Here is a 22,406-nt window from a genome sequence, read left to right on the forward strand (position 1 = left end):
AAGATTTATGAGACTGACTTGCCATATTGGAAGTAACTAATTATTCGTAATGATTCTTTGTACTCTGACAGTGATTATGTATTTTCAGTGCAAATGACCATGATGAAACAAGTGATAAAGGCAGCCCGTGTTTGTGAAAGGGATACCAAGCAGTTAAGGCCTGATTGTTTTGGCAAAGTATTGTCGTAGCAGGGAAAGAAACAACAGAAAACAACTGAGCCCATTGACACAAACCCCAGCTTATTTAACATCCTGAAGTGTCTCCTGGTGCATGTCAGGGCTGTAATGAAAGTCTGTGGTCTCCTTTTATTGCCTTAAGCAATTTTGTATTCAGTTTATTTATTGTGACCTTTTGGTTGTCCTTCCACCTTGGACATGACAGTCTTTAACAAAGCAAAGCCTCGCAGACTCAGCTTGCAGCATTTGCAACAGATTGTGGAGCATGTTTGGGGTGAGAGGAACAACACAGATTTGGGGCAAGATTCTCATTTGCATTGAATTTTCTTCGCCTCGCTCTGATGGCACTGGGCAGAAAAAGCATAAGAGCAACCTTGCTTCCACCTCCACTGGATGAAGGAAATGTCTCTGGATTACTCTGCCCTGATTAAAGTACCTGTGAATCGAAAATGATAGTTACACAGGGACTGGGCGGATTTTCACATTGCCTCAGGCTGCAGAGAACACAAAAGCACTGCCTTTCTCCTTCTTCATAACTTCCAGTAGTGCCCCAGACACAGGAACAGAGTAATTGAGAACAAAGTCCCTGTTCCTGTGAGGTGCTCAGTGCCAGCAAGGTTAATGTCCAGGGGCAGCTTGTGGCAAGAGCAATGCCATGTTTACTGCTGTGGCTGCTGCTGTGCTCTGATGCCACACTCGTTCCAGCTATGAATGAGGGTCTAATTTCTGATCCTCAAAAGGCAAAGGCATAGCGAGTTTGTCATTAAAATCCGCAGCAGCATGCATGTGATTAAAATGTTAATGTCAATATTGTAATCAAGGTCTGACTCACAGGACAGCTGGTAAGAGACTTGATCTGTATTGCTTAGCCCCAGTCACCTGATGCAGACCAGGGTTACAGAACGGTTGTGCCCCATCACGTGGCAGGGATTGGCATCCCCTGGCTCGTGTGGAGAGCTGGGGGCTGGAAAGGGACAATCAGCTCAAAACCATGTCCAATATTGATAAGTTCAGCTGCGCCTGCACTCCAGCCAGGGGAAAGCTTTTCAATAAATTTCCTTGGCATCACCTGAGCTGCAGCTCTGCTGCAGAGTCACTCATGTCCCCTGCCCACCTGGGTTGTCCTGTGCCCTGGCCTCACTCACCCATCTCTCTTGCTTTTAGAATTTTCTGTGCTAGTTTCTGTCCAGTGGAGTTTTAGACTTTTAAGCCTGTGGTAAGTTTTGCCTGATGTTGTCTAAGCACCAAAAGAGCTATAGTCTGCAAAGCTTCTTTTCAGTAAATTCAGGATTAATGAAGAAGGCCTCTCTATTGTTGGAATGTCTAATACAATTATCCACTGAATGAATGGACTAGGCAGCAGTGGAGGGCTCCCAGGTTTGTGGCAGGGAATTGTCTGTTTTAACATCCATCTGTTTTCATTCCCTCTGATCCATTATCATTCACCTAGAGTTATAACATGATGAATATCATTGTGTGGAATGCCATTTGATGCTGGGGGGGAAACAAAACCACTGTACGTCTGCCTTCTATTGAAAACACGAAATTGCCTTGGTGGAAGGAAAGGCATGATTGATTCAGAGATGCTGTTTCAAGCAGAGGCATCCTTTCCCTGGTGAACTGTTTGATTTTGTTAATTCCTTTGGATGACCCTTCTGGTACATCTTTCAACAAGAAAAAATATATACACAAAAATGAAAATAACTATGGACAATCATAGTGCTGCTGAATTTGTGGAGTTAATTGAAAAAAATAATGGCGTTCACAACTTTCCCCAGAAGGCACCTTTGGTTTACGTTCCCAGTGACATTAAACTCCTGTACGTAAACACGGGATGAGAATCTTGATGACCCTGCTGACAGGAAATAAATAAAAGAACTTTGCAGGCAATTTCCAATGTCCTTGTTGGTCAGCAAATTTGGAAGTGAATGAAAAAAAGAGAACTAGAAATGCATATTAATGATGGAGGGCCTATAGCACAACAGGAGTGAGATGAGTCCTAGCAAGAGAAACTGTTAAAAATGCCCTAGTTTATCCTTACCCTTATGATGTACTTATAAGCAACATAGAAATTACATTATAAATAAAAGGATAGATTCACTAGTGTAAAAACAACTTAGTGAACTCAGTGTAAGTTCTTGTTTCTAGAAAGTGTCCCTGGAAATACTGGTGAAGCAAATACAGTTGTTAAACCAAATCCATTGTTAAACTAGGTATATCTAAACTGAGACCTTTAATTAACAACAATCTCTGGGATCTTGGTTGTGCCTTTCAAATACCATACATTTAAAAAAATACTGTACAGTCACTTAATGAAACAGGAGAGGAAATATCCTTTGGAAATCCACAGTCCAGCAAAACCCAGGGCAGATAACTGTCTGGCTCCCCACTAGCCTGTAATTACCCAAAGAAGCAGCTAGATTTAGCTATCTTCCTTCTTTAATTGGCACGCAAAAGATTATAGGATTTTATTAGGACACAAATGACACCGATACGAGTGTGATTGAGGCATGCAATGCATGACTGACTATTTGCATTAAGAGGCTTTGCACTACACATGGGATTTCCACCTTTGGTTTTAAATGGCTTAAATTTAAATGACATTTCTATGCTACATTTTAAGAGGATGATCTTTATTTTAGTGCTTGTCTAAGTAAGGTAGGGCGACGCCGTTGCCAGACACCAGAAACCCTTCTCACAGAGCCTGTCTGGGCCAGGTGGAAGGGGGTTAATTTTTGACTGCTCTGTTGTTACAATTAGCTCAGGAACATGAGAAAATGGTGGGAAAATGGGCATTGAAGTGCCCACATTTTTGATGAGTATGTTAGACACTCAGCTGCCAGCCTGCCACTTCTGGGGACACCAGTGAGGAAACCACCACCCCTGGTGATGACTGAACTGGAAAGCAGTGGGAGCAAATAGCAGGAGATTTTTTTGGCTTCCCTTACTTCCACGGCTCCCATGAATTTCCTTCATGGATTTTTCCCTTACACACGAATCTCAATGGATTTCTTTAGGCTTTATTTCACATCTTTCTAATGTCTCTCACATCCAGCACTAAAGGCTACCCCCCAGGGAAGGTGAGAGCAGCTGAAGGAGTAAGGAATTAAGCCGAGTCAGTCCAGTGGAGCAAAGCCAGCCCCACAGAAGGAAGGGAGTACCCAGAAGTGATGGTAACATGCTGCAATATCTGACTTTGTGCAATAAAAGATGATAACAGGAGGATTAAGTCCTGCTACCACTGCGATATGTAGGACAACCCTGTGCAGGAGCCCTGATCCAGGCACACCTTCCTCAGGGCTGTCCTTGGGGCCGGGCACTGCACAGCTGCTCCATCGGCCACCAAGCCAGTCCCTGTCCCAAGGGAATGCCTGAGGACCAAGCCTTTGGCCAGGTGATGCTGGAGAGAAGAGAGGGCCCGAAACTCCAAGGAATCAAAGGAAAGGGCCCCCTCCCGCACTGCAGAGCCTGAATAAAAACCTCAACAGGATGAATGGATGGGGAGCAGGAAATAATGAACAGGGTCTCCTGCTTCCAAATCCATGAGCCTTAACCCTCGGTACCCTCACACTGCTCCATGTCCCACATACAGCTCTGGTTGTCCAGCTCCAGTGTCCTGTACCTTCATCACCAGCCCCTTTCCTAACTTGTCCCTTAACACACAGGTTGTTGTTCCCCAGGTCATTCCTCCACTCTTTCCATGTCTCTCAGCTCTTCCTGTGCTCCCCAAGTTACACTGAACCCCCAAGCGATCCCTCAGCCTGACCCTCGGTTCAGCCTTTAATCCTCAACTCAACCCGGAGCTGGTTCCCTGTCCCTGGCTCACCCTCCGACCCCCAGCTCACTCCTCGCCCCTGGGCTCATGGCTTGACCCCCAGCCCACCCTGCGGCTCACCCCCGACCCCACAGCTCTCCTCAGCCCGTCCCGTGTCCCCGGCTCCCCTCCATCCCCTCGGATCGCCCCTCCATCCCCTCTCCCGGCCCGTGTCCCAGGGCAGGGCGGCCAGGGGGCCGGGGGGCAGGATCTGGGCCGGGGTAAACTTTTCCCGGGGGCCGGAGCGGGCGGCGGCGCCCCCGGCCCGCGCTGAGGGGAGGCGAGGCGGCGGCGGGGCGGGAAGGAGGAGGAGGAAGGGGGGGGGGCCGGGGGCACGGCCGGGCCTGCGCCGGGGAATGACGCGCAGCTGGCAGCCCTGCTCATGCGCGGCCGGCCGGGCGGTGCTAGCGCCGCGTCCCAGCTCGGGGAGAATGGGGCGGCATCCGGGCAGCGCCGACTGAGCGGCTTCTGGGGGCCGGGGCTGCGCCGCGCCGCGGGCGGCCGGGCTGGGGCGGGCGGGCGAGCGGCATCCGGCAGCGGGCGGCGGCGGAGGGGGCGCCGCGCCGCGCCGGAGGGGGGCTGCGAGCCGCCGGCGGCGCCCGGCGAGCGAGGAGGGGTCGGCGGCGGCGGGCGGCGGCGGCGGCGGCGGCGGGCGGCGGCGGGGGCTGCCCAGGGATTGTCTCGCTCGTTCCGCGGCAAGAAAGTTGGGCGGCGAGCGCGGCGGCGGCGGCGGCCCCCCCGGCGGTGCGCGGCGGCCGGAGCGGGGCCCCCGAGCGGCGCTGCCCCCGGGGAGGGGGCGCCGCGCCTGGATTATCCCGAGCTGGGTCGAGCCTCCTGGATCTGCCTCTCTCCTTCCGCGCCGAGTGAATCCGAGGTGTCCTCGTCCTGATCCAGATAAATCTTCCCCCCCTTCTCTCTCTTTTTTTTTTTTTTTTTTTTCCTCCCCTCCTCTTCCCGTCGTTGCTTTTTTTGGGGGGTGGGGGGAGGCGGGGGGTGGAAATTTGTCAAGGTCATTCCGTGGATTTAATATTTTTTGTGTGTGTGTGCCGCTCGCCCCACCGCCACCGCCACCCAGCCTTGCTCTGTGGATTATCATCGCCCTGGATCCGAGGCTCTGAACAGCAGGATTTTTTTTGTTGTTGTTGTTGATTTTTTTTTTTAATTATTATTATTATTATTTTTTTAAGGGCTCCGGGGTTTGGAGAGGGGAAGCGGTGAGTTGGAGGGGGGCGACTTTTCTCTCCCCCCGCGCCCCCCCCACTCCCACCCACCCCCCCACCCCCCCTTCGCGCCTGGCCTTCTCCTATTCATTTTTTAATTTTTTTTTTTAATTTTTATTTTTAAATTTTTTTTTAATTTACTTCTTCTTCGGCGAAATGGATGGGAAAATCCGGCAGAGCCGGAGGTCGAGGTCGCAGCGGGACCGCGTGCGGCGGCGGGAGGCGGCGGCCCGCGACCCGCGGAACCAGAGCCCGTCCTCGGGCTCCGAGAAGGAGCCGAGCCCCGGCAAGGAGAACGGCGGCCAGAACTGCACCGCCCCGCGGGGCCCGCCGCCCGCCGCCCGCGCCGCACGGCCCCCGCGCCGCCGCCGCCGCGAGTCCAGCTCCCAGGAAGAGGATCTGATCGATGGCTTCGCCATCGCCAGCTTCAACACCCTGGAAGCGCTGGAGGTAAGAGCACAGCGCCGGGGGGCTCTGCCCTGCCCTGCCCTGCCCTGCGGCTGGGGCACAGGGGAGGGATGGTGGTGGTGGTGGTGGTGATGGGGGGGGGTGGTTGGAAAGGGGAAAAGGAAAGGAAAAAAAAAAAAAAAAAATTAAAAAAAAAAAAAGGATTTGAGAAAGGAAGCGCGGCGCTTTGAGGCTGCTGAATTTTGCAAATAGCAATTAAGGTGCATTAATCGTGGTGTCAGCCCGGGGGGATCCGCGGTCAGGAGGGAGCCGGGCCGGCCCCGCTGGTCGCGGCTCTGTTGGGAACTTGCCACCCCTCCTCCTTCTCCTTCTCCTTCTCCCTGCTCCTTCCCTCCTCCTCCTCCTCCTCCTCTGCCCGGCTCCGGCCGGTGTTCGCCATCACTTCGGGCGAGTCTGATGTTTGTTTGGGGTTTTAATTGGCTGCAAAATATCCCTGGCGTGTTGGGATGGTCCGGCATTGTTGTGAATGGTGGAGCTTCCCCCCTCCCGCCCTCCTTCCTCCCACTCCCCCCTTCCTCCAGCTCGGGAGTTTGTGTTTGCATTGCCAAAATGTTACTTTATCTGTCTCCGGAGATTGTTAGCAAATGGCTAGTGTTTGACATTTTGTGGAAAAGAGATGTTTAAATGGATAATAATCCCTCGGTTGTAATTCCCATTTTTGAAGTAATTGAACAAATTCTTCATCTCTTGTTGACTGTACATATTTTTCTGGTGTTAATAGGCTGGCAAAAAATATTGCTTGTCTAACTTATTACAAACAATATTTGCTGAGCAAATACTGCCTGCCTTGTCTGAGCTAAGTTAAGCAGAGCAGGAAATTTAATATTTTCAGAGGGGCATTGACAAACTATGACTTTGGCTTTTGATTTTGGTTTTGTGTACGAGGGGAAGAAGTGAGTTGTGGAGAGGAAGCACCTCAGAAGTTGCTTGTTGGGTGTAACAACTTGAATTCCCAGTAAATATGAGCAATCCTGGTGCTTTTTCCCACTTTCTTTGACACACCATGGTGGAAACATGGGCAAAGTTTTGGATGCTCTTCCTACTTTGGATTTCCTGCCACTTGTGTATCTGTTAACCTGTATTACAGCAGGGAAGAGTTCTGCACGGGCTGATGAATACTCTGATTAGCCCTGGGATCTTTAATGTCTTTGGCTCAGACTGAGAGGTCCCATTTTGTTCATGGGCTTTGCTGCTCCCCAGGCAGGCCTCTGGTGGCTCCCTGCTTGTTGGGAGTTGTTTGCCTGTAGGACCAACTCCTCAGAGTCCCAGGGACGGTCCCTGTGTGCCCGTGGAGGTGTCAGCGGTGGCCTTGGCCACCTGTCCTGGTGTCAGTGGTGGTGTCCACCTGTCCCTGCCTTGCTGGGGGAGCCAGGGCTTCTGCTCAGCAGGGACATTGAGCCCAGCGCTCCCTGGGCAGCTCTGGGTGTGCAGGTGCTGGAGAGGGAAGGAGGTTTGTGTTCACTGGGTGATGGCTTTTCTTTGCCTTTTTGCGGTGTCATTTGTGGGGTGTTGTCCTAACAGGAAAGCCAACTACTTTGTGTATGCAGAGCTGATAATGAGCGAGCAATCTGCTTTCGTGTGCCTCTAAACCAAGCCCTAGACCTGTCTTTATAACCTTTTTTTTTTTTTTTTTCTTTTCTTGGGCATGCTCTTAGTCAAATATGCATCAGCAGATAGGTCCAATTAAACCCCTGAGTCTCTACTGAGCTGTCAGGGAAGAAAGTAAAATTCATCTTCCTGCAGAAATTTTCTACCATGATGAGCACATTATCAGGAAATAGAATTCAAATGGTAGTGCAGTCCCTCCAGGCTGATGGGGAAAACTCTGGGTTTTTCACATGGGGTGAGCCTTGTTATTGAGTCACCTAGACCTTGATAATGAGGTACACAGGGTTAGAAAGTGACCTTAAATATCTGCCACCCCAAGGTACTTCTGTTTATGGAAGCACTAGTGATTTTTCTTTAAAAAGAAAAAATAAAAAAAAACCCAAGATGATCCACCTTAAAATTCTTGCAAAAAACTTCAGTACCACCTGAAATCAACCCATTTCTACTATATTTACCAACATCTAGAATACCTTCCTGAAATTAACTGATTTCTACTATATTTACCAACATGTACTAGATTGCTTTCTTGAAATTAACTGATTTCTACTATATTTACCAACATGTGGGAATACACCACCTGAAATTACCTGATTTATACTGTATTTACCAACATGTTAGAAAACAGCTTGTGTGCCCCTCTGCAACCGTGGTGGTTGACACCTCAGAGGGAGAAGTGTGAGCAGAATTCACCTGTTTCACACCAACCAGGTGTGTTATGTTCGAGGTTGTGTTCTTGCACATAATGATGGTGTGCATTTCCTAAGTCCCTGTAAAACTAGAAAGAAGAAAATGCTCTACACTGTTTGGATTTTTGACTGCAGCACTGCCTGGCACCATGGGTGATGTCTGGCAGATGTGATGGAACAGCAAGGGAAGGGGATGGTTAAGGAAAAAGTACTTTAAAGCTGTAAATGCCCATGTAAATGACTGAAATGCCAGGGTCATTTTGTGTGGTGTGGAGCTGTGTTCTCTGGTGAACTTGACTGCAACAGGTGGTTTTGTTCTGCTTTGGAGGAAATCTGTATTTTGATGTACATTGGTTTTTTAAGAGGATTTAAAATCTACTGCAATGCTTTTAAAAAAATAAATAAGAATTGAATCTTCTATGCTCATGAGGGGGAAGAAAGTGTAGAAGTGAGTACGTGGCCTAGGGAGAGTACTGAACTAAGAAAGTATTTTATTTAATTTCTTAATCCTAAAAGGAGGTTTTGTTGCATATGTTGGTAGTTCATTGTGGTGTTCTAGGCTGGTTTGTTTCTTGATGTTACAATGATTGTTGATTATGTTTAATAGAGTAACTAAGCCTTGGGTTTCCCCTTGGAAATAAAATTTCTCAGTGTTTGGGTAGAACTTAATGGCAGAATCGTTTGGGAGAGGTAAGGTGGTTTTTGGTTTGTTTTTCTTCGTATCTGACCGTATTGTGAATTCCCCTTCCCCGCTGAAGGAAAATCTCACCGCTGGTGTTCCCATAAATAAAGGGTGCTTTCTGGAAGAAATATATGTGTTCTTCCTTTGTGTTGGCCTGGGAGTACGAGCAGTTAGGGTTCATACTGAGGGATGGCTTTGAGGTCTCCTTTAGCTCTCTGGTGTGAATTTTAAGCATTTTGGATTTTACCTCATGTGGCAATGTTTCCTTTGGCAGTTGTCATCTGAAAATCATGTGTCCTGTTTCGGCGATACTTGTGACTTGACTTATTTATCTCCTATCCTACCGTCTTCCAAATAAAGACTGACTTGATTTTATGTCTATATATATTTTAAATTAAGTAAAAAAGAAAAAGCCCCACAGACACACAAGCAGCAGCCTCTTTGTGTGTCTAAGAAGTTAAAACTTCTCCTTTCTCCTCCTTCCCCTGGATCTTCTGTAGAAATCCAGCTGAGGTTTCACGCAGGTTACGGCTGATGCGTGTGTGTGTTAGTGGTGTTTTGCTTGGGTTTTTTTACTACCCAGCCACTCACCACGACTTTGGACTTAACCTGGAAATGCAGTTTGCTGTGACCTCTTGGCTCCAGGTGGTCAGTGGCAATGTCAGCTCCTGTTGTCTCCAGGTGCTGGAGCTGCCCAGGGGATGGTTGTTGTGCCAAGGGTCAGGAGAGCTGATGGGGCTGAGGAAAGGGGGATTTCTCCTCTCCCCGCCTTCCGAAATGAATGGTATGGATGTGAGCATGTGTGTATATTCATTACGTTCAGATGAAGCTGCTAATTATTCTTGAAGGTGATTGGTGAATCAGAGCGAGAGAATCTAAATGAGTGAGTCGGTAGTTGAGGGCTCTCTCTGATCATAGCTGTTCCTTTCAAGTATGAAAAACAGCGCTAAAAGGGAACTTCATCAGAATGTTAATGAATGCGATCTTTGAGAGCAATTGTTCTCCCAAAGTAGTTGAAAAGACAAGGGGTTGTGTTTTCTTCTTGGCTGTTGTTTATAATTTTTACAGATTCCAGCAAAGCTTTGCAGCTCTGAATGGAAATTTTAACTTTGAGTGGTGTGTGTGTGTGTGTATGTTGGTTTTTTTTTTTTTTTTTTTTTCTTTGAGGAATGTTTAACCTGTTTATAGAATCCTGTGGGGAATCCGTGCTCAGATGTGTGTGGAATGATGTGTTGTGTCGAACACAGATCCCTGAGCTGAAAAGGGGCAGACCTTGACTCTGTGCACGGGGTGTTGGAGTGGAGATGCTGCTCTTACAAGCTGAGCTGGGGCCCAGCTGTGCCCCAAGGAGATGAATGCTTTACCCACTCTTACTGTTCATACCCAGAGGTCTGGCAGCGCTGCCTCGCAGTCCCTGCTCTGCTGTTCGTGCCTCAGTGCAGCAGAGTTTGGAAAGCCTATTTCTCCTAGTAGACTTCTGGACAAAATCCATAAGTTCTCCAGCTGTCATCTTGATAAGGCTGTTTTCACATGTGTGCTGTGCACTGTCCTCTTACTGTTGCTCTGATCTCTCATTGATAAAAAAAAGCAATGTATTTAACTACAGCTTCCTGTTCCAAAGGTTTTATGCTGGCTCCACTGACCCAGCAATGTAACTTCTGATTTGTCACCATCTCTCTCTATGTCTGCTTTGCAGCTTAGATTTTTCTGTAGCTAGCTTATGTTTTAAAACTAGTTTCTAGATATTTAAGTATTTTTTTCCTTCTACTTAATTGTCAAGTGATGGTGTATCAAGCTGGTGTTTCTGATGGCCAGTTATTCCTCTTAAAATGTGCTTTTAACCCCGGGAAAGCTAATGATTTTCTGGATGATGCTCTAAAGGCTCTAAATGCCTTTTGGTTTTTCTGAAGGCTTGCTAGTCTCCATTGATTTGTTCTCCTAGCTGTTGATTTTCTTTTTTTCTTTTTTTTCTTTTTTTCTTTTTTTTTTTTTTTGCATCTTGTCTGAAGAAAGTACTGAAGGTATCTTTGTTGTTGTTGAGGAATCAGAGGTGATTAAAGCAGAGGGGGAGAGCTCTGGAAAGCCTCAAGTGTCTGCTCAGCTGGGCAAGGAGCTGAGGGGAGCAAGGTTCCCTGCAAATCCTGGTCGAGTGGTGGGCTGTGGTGAGGAAGGATCCAGCTCTTCTGCTGGGTAGGGAATCCTCTGCCTCATCAGTGAAACCTGTCAGGGTTAAAAGAGTGATGGGGTGCATGGCAAGTACAGCCCCTGCCTGGGGCCATCCCTGCAGCCAAGGTCAGGGCACCTTTCATGCACTTAAAGTGGCTGCAGGGGTGTTGGAGGGAGGAAATTGCTTGGTAATCCCAGCCAAGCTCAGGGGTCACCCTCATCCCTACCTGAGGTTTCATTTTTAACTCAAATTGCCCTTCAATCTGTCTATCTGGGTATTTTGAAAGACCTCTTAATATCCTACCAATTTTTCCAAAGTAGTTTCCCATAGTATAACTGCTCAGGCTTTCTTGAGCACTCTGAAACCTGGGGCAAAACATGAAGTGAAGGTTGCTGAAATGTCAAGTAGACCAACCATCACAGAGAAATTCAAAAGATATATTCAGTTTTTAAATTAATTAGAATCTGTAATATTAAAAAAATATGATACTGTATATTGCACAGGTAAGATTTCTTTTGTAATAAAAGGGATATAATAGAGTTAGTGTTCCACTTCACTCAGGTAATAAATGTTTACTTGCAGTAGTGCCTTTGACTTCATGCCTAGTAAGAACTGAAAACTTCACTGTCCTCAGTATACTAAGAAGATGCACTTTTTATCATTTATCTCAGTTATTTCTCAGAATGAGACTGACTGTCACAATGTTACTTTCTGGGAAAATAGCAGTAAAGAAGGGAGCTGGGTAGGATGAGATCAGCCTGCTGTTTCTTCTTGTTTCTTTGGTAGATCCCTGCTTACACTGCAGAAGGGCTGATGGTCATGCATCTGCACTTGTGAAAAAAAATCATTTCAGTACAGAGATGCAGTACTGTGGCTGGAGACACATTGATAGAAAGGTTTTGGGGTGGTTTGGTTTTTTCCCCTTTCACTTCCCTGCTTTCTTTGGGTGAGGTGTGAAATTCTTTGGGCACAGCCTCAGCAGGCTGCTCCCCTGTGCCAGGCTTTGCATGCACACAGATCCCAGACTTGTGTGCTCCCTGTCTGGGTGGAGCGTTGTCAAAATTTGCTTATTGCTTCAGCTTCTCCAATGTCTGGGCTTTATCCTGGTGGTGCAGGTTGTGGAAATATTGTGTACTTTGTGGTGCTGCAGCAAGTATTTGAGAGAGAACAGTATCAGCAGAACTGAAATGCTGTTTCCTGCTTGGTGCAATTTTTGTTGTTTTTCTTTTAATAAAGATTTGAAATACAGTGCGTAGGGTGTGCATCTTGGTATCGGTTGTAGGTGAACATCCAGCTCTAAGTGAGAACAATTTCCAATTCACTGCACTTTAATGCCTCCAGTTTATCATGGTAAATGTATAAAAGAGTTTTATGTAGGTGAAGTGGCTCTTTCTGTTTAAATATCTCCTGGCTCTACTGTGTTCAGCACAATGGGGGCTGTGACTGTTCCGTGCTCTTCAGGGAGAGAAGAGTTGGAGCACAGTGTTACCAACCCTGGTCCATCTCCTTGAGAAATAGTCTCTTTTTCAAAACTGATGAGCTGTTAAGAATACTGCTCTGATGCTGAAAGGAGAATCAGCCTTTAGGTTCTTAATCCAGAAACTAACATGGAGGCGAGGGTTAACCAGCTCCCGAGCCGCCCAGGCAAACCCGACCTGTGTGTAGTTGTCGGTCCAGTTCCTCTGGTGCAAGAGTTGTGAAAGCTGGGCAGGTATGAACTGCACTGGCTGTGGGGCTCCCTCCTGCCCCAGCCAGGCCAGCAGTGTCGAGCCCCAGAGACAGGCAGGGAGGTGAGTGTCACCCTTTGCAGCTTAATTATTTTGTACCGAGTGGCTGGATGTGAAGTGCAGAATTACCTGGCTAACAGGAGCACGGGGGCAGCTGTGTGCACAGCGCTTGGATGATCCAGGATGAATGGAGAGGGTTTCCTTTGTAGCTCTGCCTTGCTTCGAGCCAAAAAGGGACTGAACTTGAACAAAAGTTGCATCTGCAAGGTCAGTGGTTGGCATGGATAAGGGGATTGAAGGGATCAAAATTATTTCCCTGCGCCACTGGCTGCAAAACATGGGCTTATGGCACCATTCCTGTCTCTCCCTTTGTGCTCAGAGCAAAGCTTTTCTAATCTTGTGCTGGCTATCTATAGTGCCACACAAACGTGGCAATTTGAAGTTAAATGTTCTATTTTGAGGGCTGCCGTGCACGGTCGGCAGGGCAAGGAGCTGCGCTTGGGCTCCTCTCCTCTGCCCACAGCCTGCCTTGCTCTCTCCTCTGCACAGGTTGTCATAGAGAGGAATTCACAAAATACATATGCATGGTGCAGTTGTGCCTGTAGTCTGAATGTGAAGCTCAGAGTGTTTGTGGTTTGATATCATTGTGCTGCCTTGCCCTTCAACAGATGTTCTTTCTAGCTTCATAAAAATATGATGGTAATTGTTCGGTGTTTTGCTTTTTTTCCCCCCTCACAATTTTAAATATAGATTGATTCACTCTGATGCTAGGGTGTCCCTGACCTAACCTGTACTTAGTGATGAGATGCTCAAGTTAGGAGGAAGCGTGCAGCCCAAGTTGGGAAACAAATGGTAATTCAGAGCTGCTGAAGGACACCAAGCTCATTCCTTTAACCCCTCCTGTTGCTTAGTGAAGCTGCAGCTTCTTCCCTGGGAGCTCTTATTTGTAGAGAGGAGCGAAAATCCCCTAAGAGTTTCAAGGAAAGCAATGTCTCTAAGCTTACAATGACATCAAGTGCATCAGGTAATAAAATGCATTATTGCTGCTGATGTTTTGGTGGCTCTTAAATGTCTCTCTGTGGAAGAGGATGTGCAGCCTCTTAACTCCATTTAGCCTGAGCACATACCTGCACTCAGGGGGAGTGAGACTCTGGATGGTGTGCAGCTAAGAGATGTTTATGGAATCAGTCAAACTTGATATAAAATAATTATGATGTTTTGACATCTTGTTAATAACTTGCAGCCATTGGAAGAAATGGAATTATGGCATTCTCAGTCCTTGATGGAACCTTGGCATTTCTTTCAGATTGTAAAATTAAAGGAAAAATGTGAAAGCCATTAAAATAGTTGGATGTGGTGCCTAGGAAAAATGATGGGCTGCTTAATTGAAAAAGTGCTTCATCCCAGTTCAAGTTCATTCCAGTTCAGTTCTGCCCATTTCCTTGCATCTGTAATGGAGAAGGGCTGATTCCCCCAAAATCTGTCTGTGAGAGTGTTTTGGGTGTCACTTGGTTCTTCATCTTATCTGTGAACGAAGTGGAAGGAAATCCTAGCAAGCATTAGACATGAGAGAAAAGTCTTGTCACCTGTAATGACTAAAATCCCCTGAAGTGTTGCCAGCATGTACTTTAGGAATCATATAATTATATGATTATTGAAAGAGACATAAAAGACCTCATGGCAAAAACCTTAGAAAGGGGGAGGGAGGGAATCCGTATGCAAATGAAGATATGCAGAATTTGCTGTCTCTCTCTCTTTTTTTTTTTTTTTTTCTCTAGTTATTTTTCAGTCCAAAGCTCAGTAATTGCTTTTATGGGGATTACTTAATAAAACTGGGGCATGCAAAGGAGGGAGAAATTGTTTATGCCGAGTCACAGGGCTGGCTTGGAGTCCTACAGAGTTGGAGTAAAAATGGATTTTTAAAAGTAAAACTGCAAAGTGGGTTTTGTGCTAAGAGAAAATAGCTATTTGTTGAAATGTTATCCTACAATAAAAGTGTTTTGTGGTCTGGCGGTTAAGCAGAGGGGTCCGGAAGTTGAGATAACGGGGTTTTCTTTCTGACTCCACCACAAGTTTCCTCTCTCCGAGCTCTGGGCAAGTCCTTTCATCACTGCCTGTGTCACCCTGGCTGTGCCATTGCTGGGGTACCTGGTGGGAGCTGGATGTGCCGCTCAGGGAAACTCCTGTCACCCCGTGATGTGATGGAACTGTCTCCAGCCTGACGTGGTGCTGCTATGTTTGTGCAGGAGGTGCTGGGAGAGCCTCTGATGTCAAAATCTCCATGTGCAAACTCTTAGGGCAATGTTTGTCCTCTGTCCCACAACAGGTGTGTGAGAGCCTTTCCTGTGGCACGTCCTGAGCAGTGGCATGCCCTGCTCTGGGCACTGCTGATGGTGCAAAGGCAGCCTGAGATTTTCCTGAGCTCTAGTTCTCCTCTCAGAGCTAAAATACAGGCCTTGGCTCTGGGCTCCTTAAGTTCCCCTAAGTTTCATCAGTCCTTCCTAATGCTCTGGATTTACAGTCTTGCTTCTCATAGCAGCACTCGCTCATGAATTTACTAGGAAAACCTACTGATGCAAACAGACATATCTCAAGAGAGGTTTTGTTGCAAGATAGGCAAAAACCACCTTCCATTTTTTTCTCAGGCTTAATTAAGCACTTGGTACATTAAAAAAAAAAACAAAAACAACAACAAACCAACCCTGTCATACTGCTAAGAGTGTTGAGTTACTGAATGTTTTGCAAGATCTCCCCAGGAAAGAACACCACCACTTACTCTGGTATTCTAGTTTGGCACTTGAATAATACAAAGTTGTGATAAGAGTTTGCTGCTGCGATTTTTAGCTGAAAATGACAATGGTTTTCCAACCAGATGGATTTTATAACTTGCCTGCCATCAGCTCATCCATCAAACTCCACAGAGATCTGTACATTCGTGTCAGCGTGCACATGGCAATGTTGTTGATTACATCAGACAAACTGATAACTCTCTTGGAGCCCTGTTCCCACTCCCTGGGCAGCCCCTGGGGTGGGTTTGGCAGTGAGGGGAGCGGGTGGGGGTTTGTTCTCAGCCTGTCCCTGCAGGTTCTGGCTGGCAGCGTGGAGCTGAGCTGTGTCCCAGCTCCTGTCCGTGGCTCTGGAGGTGGCTGCAGCTGCAGGGTCTGTGTAACTTGTGCAGGGGGTGGATACAGGCTCTGGTGTTTCCAGTGCTGTTTGTGTTGGGAAGAGGTGTAATGGAACACAGGTGGGAGCCTCTGGGCTGCACAGGGGCTGTAACTTGATTTCACACAGTTCTTGCATACTCATACGTGACTTTTCTTCCATGTCACTGGATGACGCTAAGTCACACAGGGCGTGCAACTTGGAAATTGAAATTTTAGCTGCATCCAGGCAAAAGTGCTTACAGGACTCAATCAGAAAAGGTTCCTGTGCTCATTACTAGATCATCTGTACAACTTTTAGGCTTTTTGCAAGGGAAGATGCTCTTTTTAGCAGCTGTTGGATAGAGGAGCCCCATGTTAACATCAAGCTCATTTGCCCTGGTTAGAAAATGACCCCGTGTTTTGGCAGGTGTAGGACAGGCTGTTTGCAAACCAGAGGTTATGGAACTGCTGTAAGGGGGCCTGTGTAAACTAATGTAAACTCCCAGGTGGTAGCTCAGACAAGCAGCTATATACAGTTTTCTTGGTGGGTTCCCAAGAATTTTTTTTTTAAATTGGTCTTTTTTCAGGGAGGGGGGAAAATCCCCACAGTTTACACCAACTGTTTCCAGAGAGAGCATCTTTGGTTTTTTACCTTCAGCTCTGTTGTGTCCTGAGAAGCACATGGGTGGGGTGTGGAGTCTCTGAGTGTGTTGCCTCCTCTGCCCTGGAGATGCTCAGGGTTATATATTTATAAAGTTGCTGGTCTCTGGACACTGTAGCTCTTGTGCTGCAGCTGTGAGGCACAAGAATTATATGATTCCAAAATATGCCGTGCTGCTGGATTTTCAGATTATTAATATAATTTCCCATGACTATTGCAGGGTGATGTGTTGCTCAGGTGGAGCAGGCATGTGTGGGTTTCCAGGGGAGGCTGTCCAAGCCTGGCTCTTGGGCCGGAGCGAGGGCTCTGCTTTCCTGATCAGCGCTTCCTGCTCAAAATACATCAGTGGATTTTCTTCACCACTGCCAAAATAAATGCTGCAGACAATCCAGGGCCAGGAATGTCATCATCATCAGGTTACTGAGTTTCTGCCTGAAGGTCAGCTAGCTGTGACTGCTACTAAATAGCTGTTTGCTGATATGTTGTCTGCAATCATACACCACGCCTGGTGGCACGTTTTCAGTGGAGTTTTGGCATGGAGCTGTGTGGCCCAAACAGGGGCATGTTTGATGGTGCTTGTGATGTTGATACAACCTGCAAAAGATGCTGATTTGACCTAAAAAAGGACAGAATATAAATGGTGAGTGTTTATCTGTGTTAAGTATTATGTGCTGGCCGTACAATATCAAATTAATTTTGTTTGCTATCCTCCTGTGGCATGGGATGGGGTCAGCACCTGGGATGGTCTTGAGCAGTGTGGTGAGATGCTGTAATGCAGAGCATATGTCAGCATCAGGGCTGGTAAAGGGGCAGCTTCTGGTGTTCCCTGCAGGCAAGTAAAGCTTGTTTTCCCTTGGGGGTGCTCCTTGGTTTGTTTTCTGTGTATTTCTAGTTATCTACAAGTTACCTGCAGGTGAATTTTCACTGTTCAGTGCATTTACCTGGGCAAAAAGGAGCACCTGCTGAAGAGGGGGAATAGATTTTTGTCTCAAGCAATGAATGAATTCTCCTTGTTCTTTTACATCTTCCTCCTTTTGTGCACATGTGTGTTAAAATTCCCATTCCCTGTTTATATATGTTTAGCAGATGAAGTCACTGGTGTTTTTTTCCCAGTATTACCCTTACAATGTTCTAAACATAAGCAAAATGTGATTATTCACCGAGTCTCTGCTGAATACTGTAGGAATAATGAGTCTGTGCCTAAAGCATAAAGCCAGACACATAAAGCATGCCAATAAGAATACAGACATGGGGGAAAAATGCAAAGTGTAGCTTCTTTTACCAATATTACTGGAGCATTCCCGTATTTAATTTGAGTTAGGAGGAGATTAATCATGATGTAAGACTGGTATTTTGATGTGAGGGAGCAGAAAGTGGGGAGTGTGGAGGTTCCTTCCCACCATGGGAATCTGTGTTCTTTGGGGAGAGTGGCAGCTCCCAGCAGTGCACTTTACCTGGTGTGCTTCTGGAAGTGAGAAAACATAGGAAGTGAGAAAAAAAAAATCACCTGGCTTTGTGTCTTCATGGGGATCAAGCCTCTTCAAAAAGAGAAAATTTTGGTACCTTGCAATGTATTCCTCATGCTGGTGAAAGGAACAAAAAATAGACTGTGGAGGTTTTCCCACCTGGTGCATCGACATCCCATTGGCTCTGCCTTCCCAGGCAGCTGCCAAACTAGAAGCTTTGGAATGTCTTTTTGCAGGTACTTTTCAAGAAGGTCAGAGTTTGGGTTGCAGCTGAATTACAAAGTAAAACCTTCGCTGTGATGTGCAGAAATGTTTTTAGACTTTCCTGTTCCTCTAATGATACATTGCCAAGCTTTAAAGTTGAATGAACTTTAAATATCACCTCTTTAGCAGCATTTGAACTTTGTTTTCTACTTCCTTCAGCCTCAAAAAAGAAATAATATTGTGTCCTCTTTAGACTATGGCCACTGAAATGGTGTTTGTCTCTATTGTTAAAAAAAGAATGAGAATCTGGCTGCCTAATTACCCAGTGCTGCTCCTTTTAATTTTGAAAGTTCATCCTTTGCCCCTGCTCTTTTTAACGTAGATTCTCTAAACATCGTCTAAAAATGTGTGTCTAAAAGACCTAATTAGTGTTGATATTTCAATATCTGAACTTATAATTTAGCTTTTTTAATAGGGCACCTGGGTATCAGCACTAAATATGAAGAAAATTGAACCTACCCCAGAAGTGAGTGCATGTAATTTTAATTAGAGATGGGGGAAGAAAGAACCCTAAAACTTCAGCCTGAAATATTTCTTGGGCACTGCTTGTTTGGCCACATTTTCTTTGTCCCAGGGAGGGAAGAGGGAAAATGGTATTTAATTAATGCTTCAGTAGTACCACTTAGCTCACTTAGCTTTATGGTTTTAGAAAAATTTGCCTAGGCAAAGTTGTCCTGGCCAAGGTAGACTTCTGTTTGGTTGATATTTTAAGTCTGATGCAGCATTGTTCACACCTTCTTGGAATGTAATACAGGAATAAACAGGAAACCCAATCTCCTTAGCACCCTGAGTCGCACAGACAGGCCGTGCTCTGAGACAGGGATTTATTTCATGCATGGTGGCCTAGACACGGAACAAACGTGTAGAAAAGGGAATTATGTAGAATTGAAAGTGACAATTATGCAAACATTCCAGTTGAGGAAGAAGTAAATTCTTCTTTTTTTTCCATGTGCTCGGCTTCAGAGCTAACGAGCAGCCTCTTGGGGGTTTTGCTCTGTGTGTTTGTATCTGTCATATCTCTCTCATCTCTCTTGCTTCTTGTTCCTTTTTTTTTTTTCCCTGGTTTGACCTTATTTTCCCTTTTGTTCCATGGAGTCATTCAATCTTTGTACTGCCGGGTTTGTTTACCTTGCCAGAGGAAAATGTTAGCACCCTTCCATTTAGGAGCCCAGGGCTGCTGTGCTCAGTCCCTTGCAGCCCACTCTCTGCCTGGGCACAGGAACATGGTGACTGATGGCATCCAAATCCCTTTATTCATTTGTTTTCTTGGCTTTTAAAGGGAGTAGAAGCTGGTGAGAGAAGAAACAAGCTGTGAAAATAGCTCTGTGTTTAGATGGACACCCTTTTGCAAAGCTAAAAAACTTGATCTTCCACGCTGCTGAGTAATTCCCACGCTTGCAGAAACAGGGGGAGAGTGAGCAGGGAGCTGGGGCTGTGACCACTTTAATCTGACATAAGTATGTGTTTTTGCTGAAGGGGATGGTCCTTTCCTGCCCTGGCTGCTTGTCCCAGTTACCTCCCTTGTGCCAGCACTAGCATTTATGCTGCCAGGAAAACTAATTCCCTGGTTCCCTGATCTGGCTCGCTGCACAGCCACGCAAATGCCCTTCTGGCATGGGGCAGGCAGGACACAGGGGAGGAGGGGAGGGATGTACAGCAGATGTGTATTGATTAAAGAAACCCTGCAAATATGGCCTGAGCCTCTGGAGCAGGATTACAGCTACATATTCTTTCTGTGTTTTAGGTCATCTTCCAAGTCTGCTGAAATGGGTAATGTGAAATGATGGTTGTGCTGGAGTGACTCTGGTCTTGGCTAAGCTTCTGAAGTTGGTCATATATGGGGTAGTGGGGAGTGGCTGAGGGTAGAAGGGATTACTGGGAAAGATAAAACCTCACTTGCAAGTTAATTGCTCTGAGAACAGAGTTTCTACCTTATTTTCAGTGATTAGTTTCAATGTGACAGGGAGAAAGAAGAGACAAGCTTTTTTGTGCTTGGCTGGTTGCTTGGAGTGGATGAGGTATCTAACCCTTTTGATGGCAGAAAGTTAAAAGCAGTTCAGTCTGTAAATGGCATTTGTAGTTCTGTTCACACAATTCCTCCTTTTTGGCCTTCTGTTCTTTTTTCATCCTTCTGTCTTTCTTTCTGTACTGCATCCCATGCATGTATTGTATTAAGGAGAAGCCTGTATTGGATATTAAATCCAAAGAGTGGGGGAAGAAGGAGCTCTTCTAATCAGTGTCATTTTCCCAGCTGTAATCCCACAGAGGGATTGAAGAAAGTGTCAGGAGGATAAGATCAGTGTTTGAGCCCAGCTAAACGCTGGCTCTGCTGTGTGAAAATGGCTTTAATGGAGCTTGGTTGTGTGGGGAGAAAATTGCACATAAATTGTGCAAATTTCTAAATAAAAAGCATTTAATTGCACTAAAAGAGGGGGAGGGCCCCTCTTGTGTGCACATTGGAGACTTCAGTGAGCATAAGTAACCTCTGTGGCACAGCAGTCATTGACCCTGTCAGGCCCTGCCATCGGGGGTCATGTGTGGTGAAGTGGGTTGCCACAGGGGATTAGCACATCTGGGCAGAGGGGTTTTTCCTTCTGAGCTTGTGCACTCCAAATCCCATCTCCAGCAGAGCACATGGAGTCATCAGAGAACCAGGGAGCAGGGGATGGGGAGGCACCTGCCAGAAGAGCAGGGGAGAAACCTGTCTGGAGCCAGGGGCTTTCTTGGCCCCAGGTGTGGGAGAAAGAACACTTGGTTACACCATGGACTCCCAGTTCCAATGAGGAGAAGGTGGACTTGAAATTTAACCATAAAACCCAACCAACTTGCCTTGGTAATCTCATAATTAAATACTTTTGAACAGAGAACTGTCATTTTGCCCAGATTTCCCTTATAGTTTTGCATGCACAAATGTTCCCTTACAGTTTTGCATCCTACCTACAGTGATTAGTTTGGTATGAGAGGTACAATTTTATGCAGGAAGGAGGCTGATATGCTGATTTACTGGGCTGAAAATATGCAGAGGATGATGTTTTGTTATAAACCTCAGAAGGAATGAGTGGTGTATCGGCTCCCATGTAAGATTTCACAATTGCTGTGTGAAGATATTAGGCCCAATTCACAGATGGCAGTGTCTGAAGTACGGGGAAAACAGATAATTACTAGCAACTGATCTGTTTGCTCTGTGCCTAAAGGAGAGAATTTTTAAGGCTGGCTTTCCTGCTTGAATGAAGTGTTTATTGGAAAGCTTGATGCCATGGCATCCTTGAAGTCTAAGCATTGCAGTGTCAGATTTTATACAGAGCTGTTCTGCTTTGCCTCCTGTATTCTTTACAATTCTGCCTTAGTTGAATTAATTTCATACCCCAGGAAGAAGGTATTACAGGCAAATTACCAATACTTCCAGCAGGAATAGTTGGTGTCTTAGTAGGCAGAAGGGGCATTAACATTGAAACTCTCTGGTCTTTGTATTTGCCAGTAAAGGGCATAATTTGTTTCTGATGCCCAGTCACCTCCTGGGTGAGGAAAGATGATAATACTCTGCTCCTGCTTTAGTTGTGAGCACCTAGAATGAAGCTGTAGTTGGTTGTAGTTACTAGAAGACTGGGTACTGATGGAGTTTGACATTTGTGCTAAATATTTGCTAGGCAGGAAAATGAGAGTTGTGCAAATTAACGAGTTATAGAAAGCACTGTGCGAACAGCATCAGGAAAATGATGCTGAAGGTTGGTTGTTGGAGGGTTCCCTGTTCAGGAGGTTCAGGCTCACAAGTGGCATTGGTGACACCACAAAGGTGCAGCCCATGCTGGGGTTTTCAGCACTTTTGGCTTCTCAGGCTTCTTCTTTAGAGGTTACACAATTCCTGCTAAGTGTTCAAGACTGCTGGGCATGGGTGTTTTTTTACAGTCACCTTTAGAAGTTGTGCCTTGACTTCCTGCCAGAAACTGTGGGGCACAGCTGAAAGTCTGGACTTGTGTCACAGCAGTGGTGGAGGTGTGGATGAAGCCTGGGCTCTCCTGTTTCAGCACTTACTGACCCTATTGCATCTGAAATACCAGGTTGGACTTGGAGAATTAAGTGGCGCAATTACGAAGCGGAGGAAAAAACCCCACTTATGTGGTGGCTGTGATAAATTAGTCATTTTGTACCTCCAAATAGCCAATTATTCCTCTGACTGGCTTTTATCTGACCAATTTGCATGTGCAGTCATGGTAACTGGTTTGCAGATTAGGTGCAGAATTTCATGTGGATCTGATGTTGCGTTTTCGTCTTGCTCCCTTGGAAGCAAAATGCATGGATGAGGGGTTCTGTGTAACTCATTAC

The 22,406-nt window shown here is 46.2% G+C and overlaps 1 protein-coding gene across 15 annotated transcripts in view; it reads left to right on the forward strand.

Moving 5' to 3' along the window:
• Nucleotides 1-4,587: 4,587 nt before the first annotated feature.
• Nucleotides 4,588-22,406, forward strand: part of FBRSL1 (fibrosin like 1) — a 505,935-nt gene continuing 488,116 nt past the window's right edge. For all 15 annotated transcript variants that reach the window (XM_083874230.1, XM_083874222.1, XM_083874217.1 and 12 more), the window contains exon 1: nucleotides 4,588-5,661. In XM_083874230.1, coding sequence (XP_083730356.1) covers nucleotides 5,368-5,661 — 294 coding nt within the window. In that variant the 5' untranslated portion in view covers nucleotides 4,588-5,367. The remainder of the gene's footprint in view (nucleotides 5,662-22,406) is intronic.

This window comes from Zosterops lateralis (assembly GCF_965231275.1).
Source record: "Zosterops lateralis genome assembly, chromosome: 17".
In the NCBI taxonomy this organism is placed as follows: domain Eukaryota; kingdom Metazoa; phylum Chordata; class Aves; order Passeriformes; family Zosteropidae; genus Zosterops; species Zosterops lateralis.